The sequence below is a fragment of the Nomascus leucogenys genome, chromosome 18 (assembly GCF_006542625.1).
Source record: "Nomascus leucogenys isolate Asia chromosome 18, Asia_NLE_v1, whole genome shotgun sequence".
Lineage (NCBI taxonomy): Eukaryota > Metazoa > Chordata > Mammalia > Primates > Hylobatidae > Nomascus > Nomascus leucogenys.
This window is the reverse complement of record NC_044398.1, coordinates 22,253,767-22,277,524: the sequence shown is the minus strand read 5'-3', so window position 1 is coordinate 22,277,524 and position 23,758 is coordinate 22,253,767. Positions and strand designations below refer to the sequence as shown.

The 23,758-nt window shown below is 43.8% G+C and overlaps 2 protein-coding genes across 5 annotated transcripts in view; one reads left to right on the top strand and one right to left on the bottom strand.

Moving 5' to 3' along the window:
- Window positions 1-5,731: 5,731 nt before the first annotated feature.
- Window positions 5,732-23,751, bottom strand: ANAPC16 (anaphase promoting complex subunit 16). Of its 3 annotated transcripts, XM_030797670.1 has the most exons (5): window positions 23,615-23,670; window positions 22,154-22,230; window positions 15,643-15,811; window positions 9,173-9,247; window positions 5,732-6,560 (listed from the first exon to the last, which is right to left on the bottom strand). In XM_030797670.1, the coding sequence occupies exons 3-5, from the start codon at window positions 15,782-15,784 to the stop codon at window positions 6,445-6,447; spliced, it is 333 nt and encodes a 110-aa protein (XP_030653530.1). In that variant the 5' UTR covers window positions 15,785-15,811; window positions 22,154-22,230; window positions 23,615-23,670; the 3' UTR covers window positions 5,732-6,444. The 3 variants fall into 3 exon arrangements, with proteins under 3 accessions (XP_030653530.1, XP_003271271.1, XP_003271272.1); XM_003271223.1 differs by lacking the exon at window positions 22,154-22,230 and having other exon boundaries at window positions 23,615-23,751; XM_003271224.2 differs by lacking the exons at window positions 22,154-22,230; window positions 23,615-23,670 and adding an exon at window positions 23,681-23,746.
- ASCC1 (activating signal cointegrator 1 complex subunit 1) overlaps window positions 22,544-23,758 on the top strand; it is a 126,066-nt gene continuing 124,851 nt past the window's right edge. For both annotated transcript variants that reach the window (XR_004026665.1, XM_003271218.3), the window contains exon 1: window positions 22,544-23,546. The gene's annotated coding sequence lies outside the window, so the exon portion shown is untranslated. The remainder of the gene's footprint in view (window positions 23,547-23,758) is intronic.

Sequence of the window (23,758 nt, the reverse complement as noted above, 5' to 3'; positions counted from 1 at the left end):
CCTACAAAAGCAGGATGCTCTTTCCCACCCTTGGGCCTCTGCAAATTGTATTCCCTCCACCTATAAAGTCCTTCCTTCCCACCCCACTTACTTTTTCTTCAGGTCTCAGCCTAAACCTCTTCGTTCATTAAAGCCTTCTCTGATGCCTGGTCCAGCTGGATTAGTTGTCTCTGCTATGGGATTGTCCAGCACCTCATGCTTTCCTCATCAGAGCAATTATTACACTTAAAATGACCTTTCTATCCCTCTTAATATTTATTTATAAACTTCTTGAGGTTGATGACTGGGTCTTGTTTTACAGCATATCCTTAGCATCTAGCAGACACTAGACACACAGTGCTAGCATCTGGTGAAAGAATGACAGACATTTGGAAAGGAACATCCTCTCTACTGCTGTAACAAATTGTATGTTGTTTCATTACCTGCTCTAAACAGGTTTTGTTTTTTGTTTTTCTTTTTGAGACGGAGTCTCACTATCGCCCAGGTTGGAATGCAGTGGTGTGGTCTTGGCTCGCTGCAACCTCCACCTCCCAGGTTCTAGAGATTCTCCTGCTTCAGCCTCCTGGGTAGTTGGGATTACAGAGGTGTGCCACCGCACTCAGCTTTTTTTTTTTTTCTGAGACAGTGTCTCACTCTGTTGGGCAGGCTGGAGTGCAGTGGCATGATCTTGGCTCACTGCAACCTCTGGCTCCTGGGTTCTAGAGATTCTCCCACCTCAGCCTCCCGAGTAGTTGGGATTACAGGCGTGCACCACCACACCAGCTAATTTTTGTACTTTTACTAGAAACAGGGTTTTGCCGTGTTGGCCAGGCTGGTCTCGAACTCCTGACCTCAGGTGATCTGCCCACCTCGGCCTCCCGAAGCGCTGGGATTACGGGCATGAACCACCACACCTGGCCCCACCTAATTTTTGTATTTTTATTAGGGATGGGGTTTCACTATGTTGGCTAGGCTGGCCTGGAACTCCTGACCTCAGGTGATCTGCCCGCCTTGGCCTCCCAAAGTGCTGGGATTACAGGCGTGAGCCACTGCACCTGCCTCTAAACAGCTTATATTATAAAAAGAAACAGGCTGATTTGGGAAAACAACTCCTCCTTGGGAAACTTGACAGACACGAGAAATTAGAGTACCTGTGAGATGAGACTAGCTCGTAGATGCTGACATGTGAACCTACCACCAGGCCCACAGCAGGAACCCATGAGGACGGCCGGGAACCACCAGTGCCCTTTGCCTTGGCTCATCACGTAGATGGGATCATATGAGATATGACTGCTTTGGAACGGCTTCCATTTGTTCCACAGCCTGCACCTGTCAGGGTGACGTTATAGGAGCTCTGGGCTGAGATCTGGGTGATAGTCTTGGCTCTGCCCATTAACGATCTGAATTACCTCAGGGATTACTCCACTATGGATTTTGCCCTAGAAATAGCTAGTAGTTTCTTATATTTATTCATTTATTTTGAGACAGAGTCTCACTCTGTGACCCAGGCTTGAGTGCAGTGGCACGATCTTGGCTCACTGCAATCTCCCTCCCAGGTTCAAGCCATTCTTCTGCCTCAGCTTCCCATGAGGCTGGGATTACAGGTACCCACCACCACACCCGGCTAATTTTTGTATTTTTAGTAGAGACAGGGTTTTCCCACGTTGGCCAGGCTGGTCTTGAACTCCTGACCTCAGGTGATCCTCCAGCCTCGCCCTCCCAAAGTGCTGGGATTACAGGTGTGAGCCACGGCGCCTGGTTTTGAAATAGCTAGCAGTTTCTAAAACAAAGGTAACACACAAATTCCTATGTCATTCACTCCGGAGAGACCTATGATATACCTACTACGTGCCAAGTGGTATCCTAGGTACTGACGATGCAGCAGTAAACCAGACAGACAACGTCCCAACTTCCTGTATGTAAATGAGGGGTGAACTAGATGACCTCTAAGGTCTCTTTCAGCTCTACAATTCTGAGACCCTCTCTTTGACCAGATGCTAATAAATTTATGCACAGAGGGCTAGTGGCAAAGCATCAGGCTCCTTTGATGCAATCTCCATCCCAAACTCAGCTCTGGGAAAACAGGAAAAGATCTGGTATCACTACAGTCTGCCTGTAGCCCAAGCTTTTAACTCTCCCAAGTACCTGTTATTTAAGACTTTTATCTCTTTTGTGAAATGAAAGGCTTGGTTTTGGTTGAACTTTAGGCAATTAAATAAAAGGCCTGGCAAGGTATTTTCGGGAAAGTTAGGTGCTTTGGCAAAAGGACAGGGAGAGGCAAAGCAGCCTCCTCCAAGTGTAGTATTTCTTTTCTTTCTTTCTTTTTTTTTTTGAGACAGAGTTTCGCTCTTATCGCCCAGGCTGGAGTGCAATGGCGCGATCTCAGCTCACCGCAACCTCTGCCTCCCGGGTTCAGGCGATTCTGCCTCAGCCTCCCAAGTAGCTGGGATCAGAGGCGTGTGCCACCATGTCCAGCTAATTTTGTATTTATAGTAGAGATGGGGGTTTCTCTGTGTTGGTCAGGCTGGTCTTGAACTCCCGACCTCAGGTGATCTGGCCACCTTGGCCTCCCAAAGTGCTGGGCTTACAGGCGGGAGCTACCACGCCCAGCCTTAAGTGTAGCATTTCTTACACTTGCCCAAAAGGGCGCCAGCTTCTTGAGCAGCTTCCTCCTCTTCCTCTGGATGATAGGAATCTCCCAGCTCTGGCCCCTTCCCTTTACAGAGGTGAAAGTCCTAGCCTTAAGGCCCAAAGTTTCTACCACTTCTGTATCTGGTACTCTGACTGGGAACAGCAGATTCCAAGACTCCCGGCCATGTTGGGGAAGGGGAGCCACAGGCTGCAGGTAAATGGGCAGATAAAGAGAGATCCTTGGGTCAGGAACTTGATTTAGTTTCCAGACACTGTCATTCTGGTGTGTCAGCTATGGGATGGCACTGATCAATAACACGTTTGTGTATCAGTGAAAACTCTGGACTTTAAAGCTGATGCTGGATAACTGTGAAGTCAAAATGGGAAATTTTTGTACAACTGTGTAAAACTAGCTATTTTACTGTTGATATCTCATTACCATGAGACAAAACAGTTATATAGAATTACGTGTCAGATTGATATGAACAATTTTTTTTTTTTCGAGGCACAGTCTCACTCTGTCGTCCAGGCTAGAGTGCAGTGGCTCGATCTTGGCTCACTGCAACCTCTGCCTCCTGGGTTCAACTGATTCTCCTGCCTCAGCCTCCGGAGTAGCTGGGATTACAGGCATGCACCACCACGCCCAGCTAATTTTGTATTTTTAGTAGAGATAGGGTTTTTCCACGTTGGTCAGGCTGGTCTCGAACTCCTGACCTCAGGTGATCCGCCCGCCTCAGCCTCCCAAAGTGCTGAGATTACAGGCGTGAGCCACCGTGTCCTGCCCCATACTGAATCTTGAGGGTATGCAGAAGCCAACATACAGCTAATTCCTGTCTGTTTCTGAAGAAGCTGTTCCTTCCTCATGCTCAAGATCTCTTTTTGCCAAACCCTGGGAGGGAGGAGGGAAGGTAGCAGAAGGCTTATTTTCTCCAGGTAGTTACTTCATTTTACCATTTAATCAAAAGTTTTAGGATTTTTCCTAATACAATGTGCTGGGTTGGGTTTGGTGGGATGTGGCATAGTGAATCTAAAAGAAGCTGCTTTGGATTCTGGCCAAGTTGAACTTAAGTCCAGATTTGGCCATTGACTTAGCTGTGCAGCCTTGGCCAAGTGACACTTGCTCTGAGCTTCAAGTTCCTTTTCTATATTAGGGGGTATTACGTATCTTGCTGCGTTATTCAGAGGATTATAATTCATGCCTGTGAGTGACTGGCACAAGAGAAGACAGATGACAGATGAGCAACTGGGACCATCTTTGAGCCCAAAGCATAGTAACAGGCGTTGTGGACAATGCAACATAATGACTGACAGAAAGGTACAGAGAGGGAGGTACTCTCTTTAAAAAATTGTGAGAGTCTTATTCTTGGTAAGACTAAAATAGCAGCTAAGTGATCAATGAGAAAAGTGCTTCAAAAAGCATTTTTGTTTAATGCTAAGATTACTTCAGTTTCCAAGGTCATATAAAGAAACATCCAATTTAGAGAAAAAATTCTGTAATAAGTTCAAATACCAGAGCGTAAAGATGATGTAACACAGTGCCTACGCTGCATGGTTACACAAATTGAACAAAAGAAAGGTAGTGACTGCTTCTAAATTCTCACTGAAAATCCGATTTAAAGGTTTATTGCAGTCTAGGTATTTTTAATTTTTCCCTTGTTGATTATCAAGATGGCTGATGCTAATAAGTACTGTTAAAAAACTAAAATGCTTTTGAATACGGAACTTCTTTTAGTTGAGAATTATTAATATGGAAAATGTGAGTTGGTGGACTGCTACTTCTTGTGCTCTGATTTTATTTTTATGTTTATTTTTGAGACAGAGTCTCGCTCTGTCACCCAGGCTAGAGTGCAATGGCATGATCTCAGCTCACTGCAACCTCCGCCTCCTGGGTTTAAGCGATTCTTGTGCCTCAGCCTCGTGAGTAGCTGGGATTACACGCGTGTGCCACCACACTGGGCTAATTTTTGTATTTTCAATAGAGACCAAGTTTCACCATGTTGGCCAGACTGGTCTTGAACTCCTGACCTCTAGTGATCCACTCACCTTAGCCTCCCCAGGTGCTGGGATTAAAGGTGGGAGCCACCATGCCCAGTCTCCAATTTGCTTTAGAGGCAATAATGAGATGAATTATCAGGCAACTGGGATCTATTCCAAGTCCAAGATTTTCTTCTGCCTGGGCTATGAGACCATGAGCAGGTGTTTAACTTCACAGGGCTCAGGCTCTTAACCCACTGAATGAGGTCACCACCTCCCTTCAGGTAGAAAGTGTTAAACATTTTGAACTCTTGAGATTAAGGCTAATTGCTACTGGGATTATATTTACTTATAATTAAGCAACTCTAAGCAGATCAGGTGCAAGTTATTAATAAGGAACCAGACAAATGTTGTCCAAGGCAAAATTTGCATACAACGTAATAAACGATTATACCAGTTTACTGTGGAAAGTGCGGTCCCATGAGGGAAAACAGTACATCTCTTAGCCTTCCAGGTTTTTCCCTATCATGGTATAAAAACTTACTTGAGGCCAGGTGCGGTGGCTCATGCCTGTAATCCCAGCACTTTGGAGGCCGAGTTTGGGGGGATCTCCTGAGGCCAGGAGTTCAAGACCAACCTGGGCAACATAGCAAGACCTTGTCTCTTAAAAAAAAAAATTGGCTGGGCGCGGTGGCTCACACCTGTAATCCCAGCACTTTGGGAGGCTGAGGCAGGTGGATCACCTGAGGTCAGAAGTTCAAGACCAGCCTGGTCAACATGGTGAAACCCCGTCTCTACAAAATATACAAAAAATTAGCCGGGTGTGGTGGCAGGTGCCTGTAATCCCAGCTACTTGGGAGGCTGAGGCAGGAGAATTGCTTGAACCCGGGAGGCGGATGTTGCAGTGAGCCGAGATCGTGCCATTGCGCTCCAGCCTGGGCAACAAGAGTGAAACTTCGTCTCAAAAAAAAAAAAACTTAAATATCATTAAGATAAATTTATGTACTATAAAGACAAATATCCCTTAAGTAAAGCCAGTCTACCATTTGTTTAGGACAAATGGTTTTTAGATTCCCTTCTTCTAAAAAGTAATTTGACCTCTTCACCTCATCCCAAATCCGAGATTTTGAAAGGATAATGCCACCAATTTGGAGCTCTTTCAAAGGATTTATTTGCTACAGAATTGCTTGAGTCCACCAATGAGAAGAACTCAGGATTTCTGTGTTTAAAAGGATTTTGCTTACTGCTTTATTTTTACAAGTGCTGCCATATCCAAAAAGCACTTCTTTTTGCCAGCATTTGGCATGTCTAGAAGAGGTTAGAAAAAGTTAGAGTCTATAGAATTGATGTCTAAAAATAGGGAAAAAAATGAATATTTAAAAATTCATCATTTGGATAGGGCCTGAGTTGAAATCACATTCATCTGCAAAATAACTTTTTTAAGGTCAGAATGCTATATTTTTAACCACAGATGCTGACCTTGACCTTGACTGGTAAATATTTCCAGGCACCATATGGATGACAGGACAGATGCCATTCAGTTGGCCAAATCTGATATATGCCCTACCTGGCTTGTGAAAATTTTTAAGTATCTCTTAACCCCAAACCTCCTGGTTCTCTGAAACCGATTGTCTTAATCTGATTCCCAATACTTTTAAAAACAAATAAACAAAATATTCCCTGAAAGACCACACATATAAGTATTTGTTGCCTGTGAATAGATACAGCGAAACCAAGTATAAACGTGCATTAACAATTCAGCGACGTAGCTGTGGATCTCTGGATGGCTATGTAAGCTGTGAGAAAGTCCCTCACTGGCTTTGCACTTGCTGCGCACCAGAGGTGACCATCTAGGCAGCATCAACCTGAAGAGGGGGTGAATCCCAACAGCTGTTCGATGGGCTTAAACCGCCACTCGTCAGCCTCCAGCTCTTCTACCAATCCAGCTAGTTTTTCCATCCGAGCAACTTGCTGATCTGTAAAGAGTCAAGGAGAGAATATTATGCAACAACGTATTACCCATGAGACTGCCACCAGCCACCAAGATGATGACTGGTATAAAAATAATTTCTAGGCCAGGTGCGGTGGATCCCACCTGTAATCCTAGCACTTTGGGAGGCTGAGGCGGGCAGATCACGAGGTCAAGAGATCGAGACCATCCTGGCCAATATGGTGAAACCCCGTCTCTATAAAAATACAAAAAAACTTAGCTGGACGTGGTGGCATGCGCCTGTAGTCCCAGCTACTCGGGAGGCCAAGGCAGGAGAATCGCTTGAACCCTGAAGGCAGAGGTTGCAGTGAGCCGAGATTGTGCCACTGCATTCCAGCCTGGTGACAGAGTGAGACTCCGTCTCAAAAAAAAAAAAAAAAAAAAAAAAAATTCTAGATGTATTTTTTTTTTCCCCTCAAGATTCTCTCTCTTTTTTTGGGGTCGGGGGGTGGGGTGGGGGGGGGAGAAACGGAGTCTTGCTTTGTTGCCCAGGCTGCAGTGCAATGACGTGATCTCAGCTCACTGCAACCTCTGCCTCCTGGGTTCAAGTGATTCTCCCGCCTCAGCCTCCTGAGTAGCTGGGACTACAGGCACCCGCCATCGTGCCCGGCTAAGTTTTGTATTTTTGTAGAGACGGGGTTTCACCATGTTGGCCAGGCTAGTCTCGAATTTTTGACCTCAGGTGATCTGCCTGCCTCGGCCTCCTAAAGTGCTGGATTACAGACGTGAGCCACTGTGCCTGACCCTCAAAATTCTCATAATGGGGTCTTATTCTATGCTGGTCAGAAGCTTAATTTTTTTTTCTTTTTTCCTTTTTTTTGAGATAGAGTTTCACTCTTATTGCCCAGGGTCTGGAGTGCAATGGTGTGATCTCAGCTCACTGCAACCTCTGTCTCCCGGGTCCAAGCGATTCTGCTGCCTCAGCCTCCCGAGTAGCTGGAATCACAGGCATATGCCACCATGCTTGGCTAATTTTGTATTTTTAGTAGCGATGGGGTTTCTCCATGTTGGTCAGGCTGGTCTCGAACTCCCGACCTCAGGTGATCCGCCCGCCTCGGCCTCCCAAAATGTTGGGATTATAGGCATGAGCCACCGTGCCCAGCCTATTCTTTTTCTTTCTTTCTTTTTTTTTTTAAGTCGGAAGTTTCTTCTAATGTTAAAAGAAGAAAGGCTGGGCGCAGTGGCTCATGCCTGTAATCCAAGCACTTTGGGATACCAAGGCAGGCGGATCACAAGGTCAAGAGATTGAGACCATTCTGGCCAACATGGTGAAACCCCGTCTCTACTAAAAATACAAAAATTAGCTGGGCGTGGTGGCGTGCGCCTGTAGTCCCAGCTATTTGGGAGGCTGAGGAAGGAGAATCACTTGAACCCAGGAGGCAAAGGTTGCAGTGAGCCGCGATCATGCCATTGCACTCCAGCCTGGGTGACAGTGAGAAACTCTGTCTCAAAAAATAAAAAAGTCATTTTAAAATAAAATGATCACATTTTCAGGATGTGCCCTATTCTTTTTTTTTTTTTTTCCAGAGACAGGGTCTCACTCTGTCACCAAGGCTGGAGTATGCCTCCTGGGCTCAAGCGATCGTCCCAACTCAGCCTCTCAAGTAGCTAGGACCACAAGCATGCGCCACCATTCTCCACTAATTTTTGTATTTTCTTTTTTAGATATGGGGTTTCACCAAGTTGCCCGGGTCAGTCTTGAACTCCTGGGCTCAAGCAGTCTTCCTGCTTCAGCCTCCCAAAGTGCTGGGATTAGAGGCGTGAGCTACTGCACCCGGCCCCGATGTGCTCTGTTCCTAAAAAAAGTACTCATCCTCTATGCCATAGTGATTTGTGGACTAAAATCCTAGGGTTAGAGGCAATTACAGCTTTTCCCCCTACATAATGTTTCAATGGAGAAATGGTCTGGTGGGGGAACACAGTTTGTTGATGCAGAAATGAAGGCCTGGTGAGGCCTAATGTAACAGAAAAGGTGTTATCAGGATGTTAGAGTATAGACAGACCAGGAGGTATCATACAAATACTTGAAGATGATGATGGTAATCAGCGGAGGACAACAGTAAAAGGAGGTTTCAGACAGGAGAGGAAAAAGTAACACAAGAGGAGCAGGAAGCACTGACTCCCTGGAGGACCAACTTTTTTTGTTTTTCAGACAGGGTCTCACTCTGTTGCCCAGGCTAGAGTGCAGTGGTGCGATTCTGGCTCATTGCAGCCTCAACCTCCTGGGCTCAAGTGATCTTCCCACCTCAGCCTCCCAAGTAGCTGGGACTACAGGTGTGCACCACCATGCTTGACTAATTTTTTCTTTCTAGAGATGCGGTTTCACCATGTTGGCCAGGCTGGTCTCAAACTCCTGACCTCAAGTGATCTACCCGCCTCAGCCTCCCAAAGTGCTGGGATTACAGACGTGAGCCACTGCACCCGCCCCAACCTTAAGCCTCAATGTGGACATTATGACTAGATTAAGACCTAGAATGTTCTTTAATTTAGGAAGTCCACTAAAATAGCCTTGCTGAGTTTGGGGGTTTTTGTCACAGCCTCATCCACCCCCTAGCAAATTTATTCTTACAGTCAAGTACACAACACTCATGTGCTTACCATGTTTCACCTGTTTAAGCGTGGATGCCACTTGATAGCTAAAAACAGATTCGCAGAGGAATCTCTCAGAGCCATCTACAAACAAAAGGAGAAAAGGTTTTAATCTGCTCTAAGGGTTTTGTGGCTTCTGATAAACCAAGTAAACTTGTTTATTCTTTTCCCTGCTTGTACATTCAGGGTCTAGTTCTCAGTGTTTACAAAGACGGGTTCTGTTTCATTTAGAACTAAGACTGTTATAAAAGCTATTTATTCTATACCTAGAATATTAAAATAGTCCCTCTACTTAAGAGTTCAAAAATAGTGTTAAAAAAACAAAAACAAGAAACCTCAGTCTGATGTCCTGGTCAACACTTCCCTCCTCCCAACCTGAGAGTTCCTTAATGTTCTCCTGTATGTCAAGCAAACACTGGCAGCTGACACATTTGGCCTTGTAGCTGGCTCCTGTAGTGTCAAAATATAAAGGTTCACCAAAACTCCAAATCATTTTCAGTCTAAAAAACAAAGCTGAGGAAAAAACATTGTTGATTTTTAATATATCAAATTACATCACTCTGACAATCACAGAACACTGCTGGGAAATTTCATTCTGTGAACGCAAACTGTAACCTTGATTTTCCAACTGAACCAAAACACTGCAATTTGGATGACGATAAGAGTATGGTGCAAGTTCAGAACCTAGAATTGTACTGGTGCCAAGAACTGCCAACAAGAAGTGGCCAACTCAGTTGCCACAGCACTTGGAAGATAATCATGAAACATAAGCTAGTTCATGTTATTCCTTGTCAGGCAAGGGCTGATACAGCAAAACATATTCTCAAAAATTTACAGCTCACATAGAAACATTTGATTTTTAAAAAGGTAGCAGAAACCATTTGGAGGATGTACCTTATTGCGAAAATCCTAAAACAAACGGGGAGAGAGGACACAGCTGTCCTTTTTCAGGCAGTACTTCATGTCAGCACTACTAGGCCTCAAGCATTCACCCATCAATCATGGGTTGTTGTGTTGGCCAGGTATTAAGTGGCAAGGAGACAGGACTAACACATTCTGGCCTCATGCTGAGTTTCACACAAAGGAGATCTTATTTCAGAAGTCACAATAACCAATTAAAAAAAAAAAAAACTATAGATACTGTATCTAAAGAGCTTGAATATATAACCAAGAGAGCATCCTTCCAATATTATCTTCAAAGTGATCCAAAAAAAAAAAAAAGAGAAAAAGAAAAAAATGAAAGTATAATTATTGGGATGTATACTTTTTGTATTCTTCAGAGAGTGTTACATTTTGTAAATTCAAACTCAGTCTCAAAAAAAAAAGAGGTTTGAATGTCAGCAGTCATTATCCTATTCATATTCTTGCTTAAAAAGTCCAATTATAACTCATATTTTATTTTAGAAAGAGGAAAGCACAGACAATTAGAGTTTACCTCCCAGGTGGTTTGATCCTGAACTTTAGGATTACACACAAGGCAGTGGGAATTATGGGCTATAAGGATCAGGCCAAGATGTATATGGAAGCTCCTGAAAGTGCCACCTCTCATTTACATTTAATCACAGGCACCATTAGGATAAAATGGTTAAGTTGTGATATTTGCATATTTTCCTTGGTAATGAACTTCAAAGCAAAAGGATATAAACTAAACTTTCAAAAAGGCACCTCTGCATGTCACTCCACCAGACTATATGACTGTGGAACACACTTTTGCTGATTCGCAGCTCCCTATTAACCACAAAGTCCAATTGCTTCTTAGCCACATCCTATTAGATGTGGTATCAGTACCAGTCTAAAGCCTGGAATTTCTCCAGAACGGAGTCAGCTGGGGGCAATCTCTTCCATTTAGAAACTGTAATCAAACCCTTTGTAACACAGCAGGTAGCAATACATCAGCTTTCCTCGTAAGGGACAAGCAAAGGTCATAAACAGGGAAAACTTCAGTAAATTACCCAAATCTAACACCATAGCCAACTCCAATAAATAAGGATGGTAACAAATACGTTAAAAAGAATATTACCTCAGAGCAGGAAATTAGACAATGCCAGATAATTTATACTTCAGTGGCTACAATGTCTCTAAAATACAGCCACTGATGGGCTGGAAGGCAGTCTCTAATGTGCTCAGTAATAACTGGGTGAGGACAATTTTGGCCAAGGGCAGGAGAATGCTGAAAACTGCTGTATGCTGCTTATGTGAGGTGTCTTGTTATCAGAGAGTAGAGGCACAAAAAAGTTAATGCACAAGGTTAACTACAGGTGATTTGGGTTTACTATCCTAGACTCATGAGGATATAACATCAAGTTGAACCTGTTGAGATTAAAAACAGCATCCATCCTTGATTCCTAACTGCTTCTGTTCCTTACTCTTGACAGGCAACCCTTCCTGCTCTATTTTCATATTCCCTTTTTTTTTTTTTAACGGAGTCTCGCTCTATTGCCCAGGCTGGGGGGCAGTGGCATGATCTCGGCTCACTGCAACCTCCGCCTCCCAGGTTCAAGCAATTCTCTCAGCCTCCCGAGTAGCTGGGACTATAGGCACACACCACGATGCTTTTTTTTTTTTTTTTTTTGGTATTTTTAGTAGAGGCGGGGTTTCACCATATTGGTCAGGCTGGTCTCGAACTCCTGACCTCAAGTGATCCGCCCACCTCAGCCTCCCAAAGTGCTGGGAATACAGGCGTGAGGCACCGTGTCCGGCCTCTATTTTCATATTCTATTAAACTATTATTGGTCAGGTACATGTGTGTTAGATTTATTGTATAATAGAATAGTATCGCCTATAAACATGGTAGAAAATGCTTCCAAATCCAACATCCTTACATTTCAGAGTACTCATTTCAATTTAATATTATTGATTTGACCAAGAATATTAAATGGATTTAGGGGTTGCCACCTCTACATTGTTTTTCACAGTCTTTAAGTGTAATACTTTTTATATTCTTTTTAAGATTTAAGATTTTTAAAGATTATCTTAATCTTTTTAAGATTTAAGATTTTTAAAGATTATCTTAATCTTTTTAAGATTTAAGATTTTTAAGATTTAAGATTATTGGTAAAACTTGAAATCTAAGAAACACAATCAAAACTGTGCACTGTGTATTTACACTTAATATAAATGTATCCTACAACAGAGACCCAACACATTTCTCCATTAAGCATATTGAGATGGAATAAAAATGGATAGATCTACAACTCGTTAGAACATCAACATTCAGACTAATCTCAGAAGCCTTTCTTCTTCAATATCTCCACATAATTTGGTGTATACTGACAAAGAATGCTGATAGCTTTGAGACTGTGGAGGTACCTCCTGTATTAAATTTCTCTTATAGCTAGAATTTAAATGACTTTAATCTTAGAGCTCCATTGTTGAATACTGATTCTTCTGCTGCTATAAAACTCATTAAGCAATTTAAGTGTCTCCCATTTTTGATTTGTTTTGTGGGAAACTTCCTTAATACTAGGTCTCTGCTGCATATAAATGAAGTCATAATACAGTTTTAGCACCAAATATGGTAACAGGGCCCCAATTGTTCACTACTTCCAACCAGACTCAGTGATACTAACTTGAGTATTTAGTTAACACAATTAAAGAAAATAAAAAGGCAAAGAGAGAAGTATATATATCACTAATTACATACGCTACCTGGTCATCTAGCTCACCACTAGTCATAACCCAAACCAATCCTAGGGAGCTCTATGGTCCCACAGTCCCCCCGTGGTTTCCTGTCACAAATGATTTTGGGCTTAACCCGTAACTCTTTTTATTATTTCTGATTAATCATCACCCCCAAGGCCAACTATAGTTTGTATCTTCTCTTTTTTTTTTTTGAGACAAGGTCTCCATCACCCAGGCTTGAATGCAGTGATGCGATCACAGCTCACTGCAGCCTCCACCTCCCAGGCTCAGATGAACCTCCCACCTCACCTTCCTAAGTAGCTGGGACTACAGCCACGTGCCACCACACCCAGCTAATTTTTGTATTTTTTTCTAGAGACAGGATTTTGTCATGTTGCCCAGGCTGGTCTCGAACTCCTGGGTTCAAGCAATCTGCCTGCTGCAGCCTCCCAAAGTGCTGGGATTACAGGTGTGAGCCACTATTCCTGGCCTATAGTTTGTATCTTTCTCACAGATATTCCTAGATTAGTTTTAAAATACATTTGTGTAAATTTGAAATATTAAGGCCAGGCGCGGTGGTTCATGCCTGTAATCATAGCACTTTGGGAGGCTGAGGTGGGCAGATCACTTGAGGTCAGGAGTTCAAGCCCAGCCTGGGCAATATGGCGAAACCCTGTCTCTATTAAAAATAAAAAAAAAATTAGCCAGCTGTGGTGGTGGGCACCTGTAATCCCAGCTGCTTGGGAGGCTGGGGCAGGAGAATCACTTGAACCCGGGAGGCAGAGTACGTTGTAGTGAGCCGAGATCGAGCCACTGCACTACAGCCTGGGCGACAGCAAGACTCTGTCTCAAAAAAAATAAAAATCCAACACTTAAAGGAAAAAAGATCAATATATAATTAAGCACTAAAATGCTAGAATCAAGTAAATTTTGAATCCTTAATAGGTTATTCCCCAAAGCTTTTTTTTTTTTTTTTGAGACAGAGTCTTTCTCTGTCACCAGCCTGGAGTACAGTGGCATGATATCTGCTCACCACAACCTCTGCCTCCCAGATTCAAGTGATTCTCCTGCCTCAGCCTCCCGAGTAGCTGGACTACAGGCGCGTGCCACCACATCCAGCTAATTTTTTTGTATTTTTAGAAGAGACGGGTTTCACCATGTTAGCCAAGATGGTCTCGATCTTCTGACCTTGTGATCTGCCTGCCTTGGCCTCCCAAAGTGCTGGGATTACAGGCGTGAGCCACCGCGCCCGGCCTCCCAACGCTTTTTAAAAATTTATTATTATTATTTTTTGAGACAGAGTCTCATTCTGTCACCCAGGCTGGAGTGCAGTGGCATGATCATGGCTCAATGCAACCTTGAACTCCTGGGCTCAAACAATCCTCATGCCTTGGCTTCCCAAAATGCTGAAATTTTAGGTTTGAGCCACCACTCCTGGTCCCAGTGTTTTTCAAAATATGGAAGACTGCCTTCATGAGAAGGGCCTGGATGCTGGTAAAAAATGGACTCCTGAGCTACACCCTAGACTAATTCAGAAACTCTAAGGTGGGCCCAGAAATATGCATTTTATTTATTTATTTATATACATTTTTGAGACAGAGTCTTGCTCTGTCACCCAGGCTGTAGTGCAGTGGCATGATATTGGCTCACTGCAACCTCTGCCTTCTGGGTTCAAGTGATTCTCCTGCCTCAGCCCCCCGATTAGCTGGGATTACAGACACCCGCCACCATGCCCAGCTAGTTTTTGTATTTTTAGTAGAGATGGGGTTTCACCATGTTGGGCAGGCTGGTCTCGAACTCCTGACCTCAGGTGATCCACTCACCTTGGCCTCCCAAAGTGCTGGGATTACAGGCGTGAGCTACAGTGTCTGGCCAGAAATGTGCATTTTAAGTAACCTCTTCAGGTGATTTTTATGCTCCCTGATAAGAAGTATTAGTCTAGCTCTTCAAATGACATGCTTACAGCCTGTACCCTGATCTTGGCCAGCCAGTCAGCCAATGATGCTGAACAAGATGGTGAATGATTTATGCAAATCTGGCTCTGGTGCTAGAAAAACCACACAGCATCATGCTGCAGTGGGTTAGGAGTCATGTTCACACAAAAGGGCAATGTATTAGCTTTTATTCCCTCTTAGAACCTTTCTGACAGGGTGAATCTATCTGTAGATTAATCACACTAGAAAAAAATACATCAAACCTACTACCATGGGAGGTAGACAGGTGCCAGGATAAAGCAAACTGGAGTAGGAGGTCAAGAGAATTCCTGGATTCAGTGCTGACTCTGCCTTTTTTTTTTTTTTTTGAGACACAGTCTCATTCTGTTGCCCAGGCTGGAGTGCAGTGGCGTGATTTCGGCACATGGCAACTTCTATCTCCCAGGTTCAAGCAATTCTCCTGCCTCAGCCTCCCCAGTAGCCAGGATTACAGGCGCCTACCACCATGCCCGGCTAATTTTTGTATTTTTAGTAGAGATGGGGTTTCACCATGTTGGCCAGGCTGGTCTCAAACTCCTGGCCTCAAGTGATCCACCTGCCTCGGTCTCCCAAAGTGCTGGGATAACAGGGGTGAGCCACCGTGCCCAGCCCTGACTCTGCCTTTAACCTGGTCAAATCACTTAACTTTTCTGGATCTAAATAACTCTAGATGACTTCATTGATTTCCAAAGTCCTTTTCAGCTCCAAAATTCTGATTCTGGAGCAAGATTTGTTTTTAAAGATATTATTTTGAGGTGGGGACAAGAGATGAAATGTGGAGCTGAAATCAGGGCAAACTCATCTTTAATCCACTTAAGAGCTTCTTTACAATTAATATGCATTGCAGGTCTGAATCCAATTATTCAGAAAGCAGCATGAGATCACCTTCTAACATCTCTCCAGCTCCTTTGGGGTAGGTGAAAAGGGCTTTCCGTGGTGGGGCAAGGTCTGAGACACTGAAACCAGATCCAGTGACAGAACTTCCACTGACCCCACCAGCTGAGGAGGATGATGATGAAGCAGCCATTTCCTCTCTAGCAGAGTTCTTACTTCACTACAGAGAAAGAAAAACAGCAATTGGCAAGTTTATGGAAGTGAGAGTGACAACATTTCATTCTAGCTGCCATAAGGGCCAGCATACAGTTTTGTAAAGAGTTGGCTCCACTTTTTTCTATCCTCTTTACTTTCACAATATTTTATTGATGTCTCAGGCCAAAATATCAGTCAGGTTTTGAACTGAAAATATGCTTAAGAATAGTATATCTACTTAAAACACGAATTCCTACCATTAGCAAACTGTTTATGTCAACCGAGATTGACTGTGGGTGATTTATGAGTTATGAAGGGGTGATATGGCAGTGCCAAGGCAGAAATTTGACTGAGGAAATAAGTTATATGAGGATAAAAGCATCACACTCCATAGGACAGTTTGTCTTGGATACATCCTGATCAAGCCACATCAATAAATTATAATATTTTCCAAATAACATTCCAGAATAACACTGTGTTCTGTTCCCAGGGAAGGGGAACTAGTTAGGAAATACATATTGGCCTTCTCATTAAAAATTAACCTTTTGGCCAGGCACAGTGGCCCACGCCTGTAATCTCAGCACTTTGGGAGGCCGAGACGGATAGATCACCTGAGGTCAGGAGTTCAAGACCAGCCTGGCCAACATGGCGAAACTCTGTCTCTACTAAAAATACAAAAAAATTTAGCAGGGCATGGTGGTGGGCGCCTCTCATCCCAGCTATTCGGGAGGCTGAGGCAAGAGAATCGTTTGAACCCAGGAGGTGGAGGTTGCAGTGAGCCTGGGCGACAGAGCGGGACTCTCAAAAAAAAAAAAAAAAAAAAAAAAAAAAATTAACCTTTTCATCTAAATGTAATACCCAAACTTATCACTTGGTGGCATCCCAAAACTGGAAGAAAAAGTTCAGGAAACAATGTTGGAAATCATGGCCTATTATGAAAAGAGCACCTGTGAGTGTTTAATCCTATTTCATATCAAAAAATGCAAATGTTAACGAGAAAACTGTACTGAACACATGACACCTTACAAAAGTTCAAAACAAAACCGTCCCTTTGCCACAGAAGCTTACACGACTTTAACAAAATTCTAAAAAGTGTATATGGTATTTTCTTTCTTTCCTTTTTTAATTTTTTGAGATGGAGTCTCGCTCTTGTCGCCCACGCTAGAGTGCAGTGGCACGATATCGGCTCACTGCAACCTCCGCCTCCTAGGTTCAAGCGATTCTCCTGTCTCAGCCTCCCGAGTAGCTGGAATTACAGGCATGAGCCACCATGCCCAGCTAATTTTTGTATTTTTAGTAGGCATGGGGTTTTACCACGTTGGCCATGCTGGTCTCAAACTCCTGACCTCAGGTGATCTGCCTGCCTTGGCCTCCCAAAGTGCTGGGATTACAGGCATGAGCCACTGCGCCCGGCCTCTCCTTTTTTTTTTTTTTTTTTTAAATACAGACAAGGTCTTGCTATGTTGCCCAGTCTGGTATGTATGTATGTATTTACTTACAGAGTCTCGCTCTGTTGGAAGGCTGGAGTGCAGTGGCGCTATCTCTGCTCACTGCAACCTCTGCCTCCCAGGTTCAAGCGATTCTCCTGCCTCAGCCTCCTGAGTAGCTGGGACTACAGGCGCGTGTCACCACACCCAGCTAATTTTTGTATTTTTAGTTGAGACAGGGTTTCACCATGTTGGCCAGGATAGTCTCCATCTCTTGACCTCGTGATCTGCCTGCCTCGGCCTCCCAAAGTGCTGGGATTACAGGCGTGAGCCATCATGCCCGGCCAGTCTGGTCTTTAACTCCTGGTCTCAAGTGATTCTCCCACCTTGGCCTCCCAAAGTCTCACTGCACTCAGCCCTCTAACAAGTTTATTTAGTATTTTTTAAAGAAAAAATGGCCGGGTGCGATGGCTCACACCTCTAATCCCAGCACTTTGGGAGGCCGAGGCAGGTGGATCACGAGGTCAGGAGTTTGAGACCAGCCTGGCCAACATGGTGAAACCCCATCTCTACTAAAAATACAAAAATTAGCTGGGCATGGTGGTGCGTGCCTGTAATCCCAGCTACTCGAGAGGCTGAGGCAGGAGAATCGCTTGAACCCGGGAGGCGGTGGTTGCAGAAAGCCAAGATTGCACCATTGCACTCCAGCCTGGGCAAAAGAGTGAGATTCTGTCTCAAAAAAAAAAAAAAAAAAAAAAAAAAAAAAAAAAAAAAAAATTAGCTGGGTGTGGTGGTGGGCACCTGTAGTCTCAGCTACTCAGGAAACTGAGGCAGGAGAATCACTTGAACCTGAACCTGGGAGGCAGAGGTTGCAGTGAGCTGAAATCATTCCATTGCACTCCAGTCTGGGTGACAGAGCCTGACTCCGTCTCAAAAAAAAAAAAAAAAAGAAAAAACCAAAAAAAAAAGAAAAGAAAAAATGGTTTAGTGCCATGCTGTCTAACAGAACTGTCTGCCATGATGGAAATGTTCCAGTGTTCTATTTCTGCACTGCACAATATGGTTGCCAGTAGCTTCATGTTGCACCTATTAACTGGTGTGACTGAAGAACTGTATTTTAAATTTTATTTAATATTAATTAAAATTTAAGTAGCCACATGTGGCTATTGGCTGTTGTAATGGATAAAGTTCTAGTATTTAGATTAAAAATAACTTTATATTGAATTGTACACTTTAAAATGGTGAATGGTTAATTTTATGTTATGTGAATTTTAGCCCAATTAAAAGAAAGGACTTCAAAAAGGATTGTAGGCTGGTGGCTAACGCCTGTAATGCCAGCACTTTGGGAGGCCGAGGTGGGCAGATCACCTGAGGTCAGGAGTTCAAGACCAGCCTGGTAAACATGGTGAAACTCCATCTCTGCTAAAATACAAAAATGAACTGGGCGTGGTGGCAGGCGCCTGTAATCCCAGCTACTTGGGAGGTTGAGGCAGGAGAATAGCTTGAACTTGGGAGGTGGAGGTTGCAGTGAGCCGAGATAGCGCCACTGCACTCCAGCTTGGGCAACAAGAGCGAAACTCCATCTCGGAGGGGAAAAAAAGGATTGCAAAATGAATTTCCCTCTATAATGGTCAGAGAGAATTTTAGCTGAGTTTTTTTTTTTTTTTTTTTGGCCAGTCACGTGAAGCAGTGGGAGTGGAAAAGGAACAAAGAAATCTGTAACTGGTGGTGATCAGTTAGTGTAAACACCACTTCACCTAGACCAGCCTGAGTATTTTTCTTTCGGGGTTTTTTTTTTTTTTTTTTTTGCTAGTTGCAAAATGAACATATTTATTATAAAAAAGTTGAAACACATTTGTTTTTTGAGGCAGGCTCTCGCTCTGTCACCCAGGCTGAAGTGCAGTGGCGTGATCATGCTATTGCAGCCTCAATCTCCTGGGCTCAAGCAATCCTCCAACCTCTCAACCTCCCAAGTCACTGGGACCTGACCTCAGGTGCATGCCACCATGCCCAGCTAATTTTCTTTACTTTTAGTAGAGACAACTTCTCACCATGTTGCCCCTAGGCTGGTACGGAACTCCTGGGCTCAAGCATTTCTCCCACCCTGGCCTCCCAAAGTGTTGGGATTACAGGTGTGAGCCACCATGCCTGGCTGAAACTTATGTTTTCTTTTTTCTTTTTTTTTTTTTTGAGACAGAGTTTCCCTCTTGTTGCCCAGGCTGGAAATGGCACGATCTCGGCTCACCGCAACCTCTGCCTCCCGGATTCAAGCGATTCTCCTGCTTCAGCCTCCCGAGTAGCTGAGATTACAGGCATGCACCACCATGCCTGGCTAATTTTGTATTTTTAGTAGAGATGGGGTTTCTCCATGTTGGTCAGGCTGGTCTTGAACTCCCGACCTCAGGTGATCCACCTGCCTTGGCCTCCCAAAGTGCTGGGATTACAGGCATGAGCCACTGCACCTGGCCATGTTTTTTGAAAATAGAAAAAAGTTAGGAAATGAAATATAAATGTAAATTTATATATATAAAATCCAGATTCCTAGTAAGGAAAATGATACAGTATGTCTTGAAATACTGGCTGTTCTGTTTGCTTAATTTTGTGATGAAGATTTAAGGCTGTTAGAGAAGCAGAGCTTGGTTTCTGATTTCATTACATGTCTATAAGTAACACTGATTAATAGTGAAGTGGGGTATGGGAACAGTAAAACGGCTATTATAACTAGACTGTCAGCAAAACTGCAAATTGATTAATGGCATTTTATTTTTTATTTTTTTTGGAGACAGAGTCTCGCTATGTTTCCCAGGCTGGAATGCAGTGGCACTGTCCTGGCTAACTTCAGCCTTGACCTTCTGGGTACAAGTTATCCTCTCATCTCAGTCTCCCCAGTAGCTGGGACTACAGGCACGTGCCAGAACACCCACTAATTTTATTTTTTGTAGAGATGAAGTCTCACTATGTTGCTCAGGCGGGTCTCCAATTCCTGGGCTCAAGTGATCCTCCCACCTCAGCCTCCCAAAGTGCTGGGATTACAGGCCTGAGCCACTCTGCTCAGCCGACATTTTCAATCTTGTTATTAGATCACCCTTCCTTTTCTCTCTGAGCTCTGATAACTTTCTAAATTGTACTCATATCCACAGAGGCAACAACTGTGGGAGTTAGATTAATATCCAATCTTCCGGACTACACTGGGTCAAAATATAGCCTGACAAGTTTTTGAATTGTTTTTGAACTTAAGCAGTAAGGGATCAGGTCCAAATCTCTAAGTGAATTCCTGGTGGGATTCAAATAAAGTATACAGACAACTCAGCCACCTTTTGGAGAGCAGCTCAGTCTTTATTTCCCATCAGTTCAGAGTAGAACCCATGGTGAACTGTTTATATATCTCACCTAAGATTTAAAACTCTAATCTTTTTTACCTACACCCTGATAAATGCTCTATTCAGTTGCAAATGCTTTATACTTTATATTTTGAAGTCAGGTGCTGAGCAGAGCACCCAAGCCACTGCCACAGTGAGGACAGCTTCAAACGGTAGCCACAGTGTGACTTCTAAGCTGAATATAATCAAACGAATTCCCTTTCATCCTGTTTTCTTCCAAAGTCTCAGAACTACTATCATTCCATACACAAAACAGCCAGGGTTGAAAACTGGGACACAGAATTAGCACAAAGCTAACTTTAAATAAGCAGTTTTCTGCTGAGGTAGAAGGATATACCTAAGTAATTTCTAGCTCTAAAGATTTAGGTTAAATTTTGAATGCTACCAGCAAGTGGTAAATGAGAGTAAAGCAAAACTAATAAACCCTAGATGGTAACTGCTCTCAGGGCAGGCATTAACTGATCACCAGAACCAAACATAACACCTGGCCTATAGTAAGGAGGTAGCTGTTCACTTCAGTAAATGTTTGCTGAGTGAATTAAATATTTCACAGAAATCACAGATTCCTTAAAGGTCATCTAACCCAACTTCCCCATTTTATACGTGAAAAAATAAAACTGAGGTGTAGAAACAATTTTAGCTTATCTGCTGTGACATTTTGAAGCAATGGCTTGTTGGCATGTCATTTGTCATGTGCAAGGTAAAGCAGCATAATGAGTAAGATTATGAAGCCTCTCTGAGTTCTGGTTTTGCTACTTACTAGGTGCATGACTGTGGACAAATCATTTAACCCATTTATGCCTAGTGTTCCATTGATGGAACGCTAAGCATGTGGGAGTTATTTATATCCTACTGCTCAAGGTCATCGCCCAGGTCTGATGGCAAAAATGTAAAAAATTGCAACCTCCGGCATATATATAAAAAAAAATATAAATATAAATATATACAAATGTATATAAATATAAATATATATAAATATAAATATCTATATATCTATATCTCTCTTTATATATATATATAATTTTTTTTTGAGACGGAGTTTCACTCTTGTTGCCCAGGCTGGAGTGCAATGGCACGATCTTGGCTCACTGCAACCTCTGCCTCTCCCTCCGGGATCTTTTTGTTCCTTAGTTGTCTTATCTGCAAAATGGGAAACAGGTTGAGTACCCTTCATCCGAAATGCTTGGGACTTGGAAGTATTTTGGATTTCGGATTTTTTTTCAGGTTTTGGGATATTTGCATTATACTTAATGGTTACGCCTCTCAAATCCGAAAATCTAAAATTCAAAATGCTCCAATTAACATTTCCTTTGACCATCCTGTCAGTGCTCAAAAAGTTTAAATTTTGGAGGATTCTGGATTTCTGGATTAAGGATACTCAACCTGTAATAACAGCACCTACCTCACACAGGTGTGACAAAGATTAGTTAATACACGTAAAACACTTGGAACAGTTACAGGCTTAGTAAACACTTCATAAATCTTGGCTATTCAAAATCATTAACGGAGTGTTACTCCTGAGTCTTTTTTCCTATGCAGATCCCAGTTTTTCATACTTACTATGAAAAAACCTCATGGAAAAAGTATTAATTCTCTCCATCTAACACAGTCAGCAAGCTCCCAGAGGAGAAAAGAATCTGTTCAGGAGGAGGGCCAATACCTTCTATAAGCACTTTGCACTTTCTTCTTTTTTTTGAGACGGAGTCTCACTGTCGCCCAGGCTGAAGTGCAGTGGCGCGATGTCGGCTCACTGCAAGCACTGCCTCCCGGGTTCACGCCATTCTCCCGCCTCAGCCTCCCGAGTAGCTGGGACTACAGGCGCCCGCCACCACACCCGGCTAATTTTTTGTATTTTTTAGGAAAGACGGGGTTTCACCGTGTTAGCCAGGATGGTCTCGATCTCCTGACCTCGTGATCCGCCCGCCTTGGCCTCCCAAAGTGCTGGGATTACAGACGTGAGCCACCGCGCCCGGCCTACACTTTCATTTTAAGGTTCATGATCTTAAGAAACACCCTGCCACCTTCGAAAAGTCTTTCTACCCTCAATGCCGAGCACAGAACCTGGGGCAGTGTTTCCACTGTGCTTCCAGTCCCGAGCATTTCGGATGAATGAATGATGAACAAATGACAAAACGCAGGGCGAGCAGCTCAGCAAAGGTCATGCAGGAGACAGAGAAGCGCGGTGTCATGCGTATTGGATCATTATGGATTTTTTTCTTTCTCATCGTGCAGATCTATTCGCACAACTCTATCTTCAACTAGTTTGCCAGGCCCACCGGAGGTGCCCAGTAAAATTTTGTTAAATACTGATGATGAAGTATGCTGGGACTTGGCCCTGTCAGGGAAGTTGGGGCTGACAGTGGAGATCCTCACAGGAGAGTAACGATGCTTTGTGGACACAGATTGCTGTGTCCGAGCTAAGATGCTTAAACATTTACTTCATGTACGGCAGGGATGACCTCGCATTCATATATTTATGAATATAAATTCCTTTCCTTTCTAACAGATATATGCCTATTTTCTTAAAAAGTGTAATTCCTTAAAAGTTCCTACCCTAGTACAAAGGCAAATTATTACAAGCAATCATTAAATTCCATCAACAAATCGTTCCACTTCAAAATAGCTGGATTACAACCCAAACCAAATAGATGCCGCAGCTGTAACTGGTGGGGGGGGGGGGGGGGACGGGGCAGGGGTGGGCGTGGAGAAAAAGTGGCCAGAGAGGGGAGCGCTCAGAACACCAGCGGCTCCCAAGCTAACTCCTAGCCACTTTTCCCACCCAACTGGGTCCCCAGGCAACGACGCCATCGGCGCTGTCCCAATGCGCAGGCGCCAGCCCCCGGCCCGCATGCGCACTCAGTCAAACCCGGCCTGCGGAAATTTCCTTTCGCACGTCTGCTACAGCGGTCTCCTGTTTCTCCTCCTACCTTCTCCATTTTTCTAGTCCCTGCAGGTAGGATCCTAGGGGTTAACTCCCTTTTCACCAAGCTCCCGAGGGCCCTTGAGCCCTCGGCCTCTTACCTCAGCGGCTTTAGCACTTTCCCCTACAGCCCCACCCCCAGGACCAGCCCGAGTGACCGCGCTCACCACAACGAGGACGGCGGCGTGCTCGCGCCCCCACAGAGCGGGCCGGCGGCGAAGGCGGCGTGCTCGCGCCCCCACAGA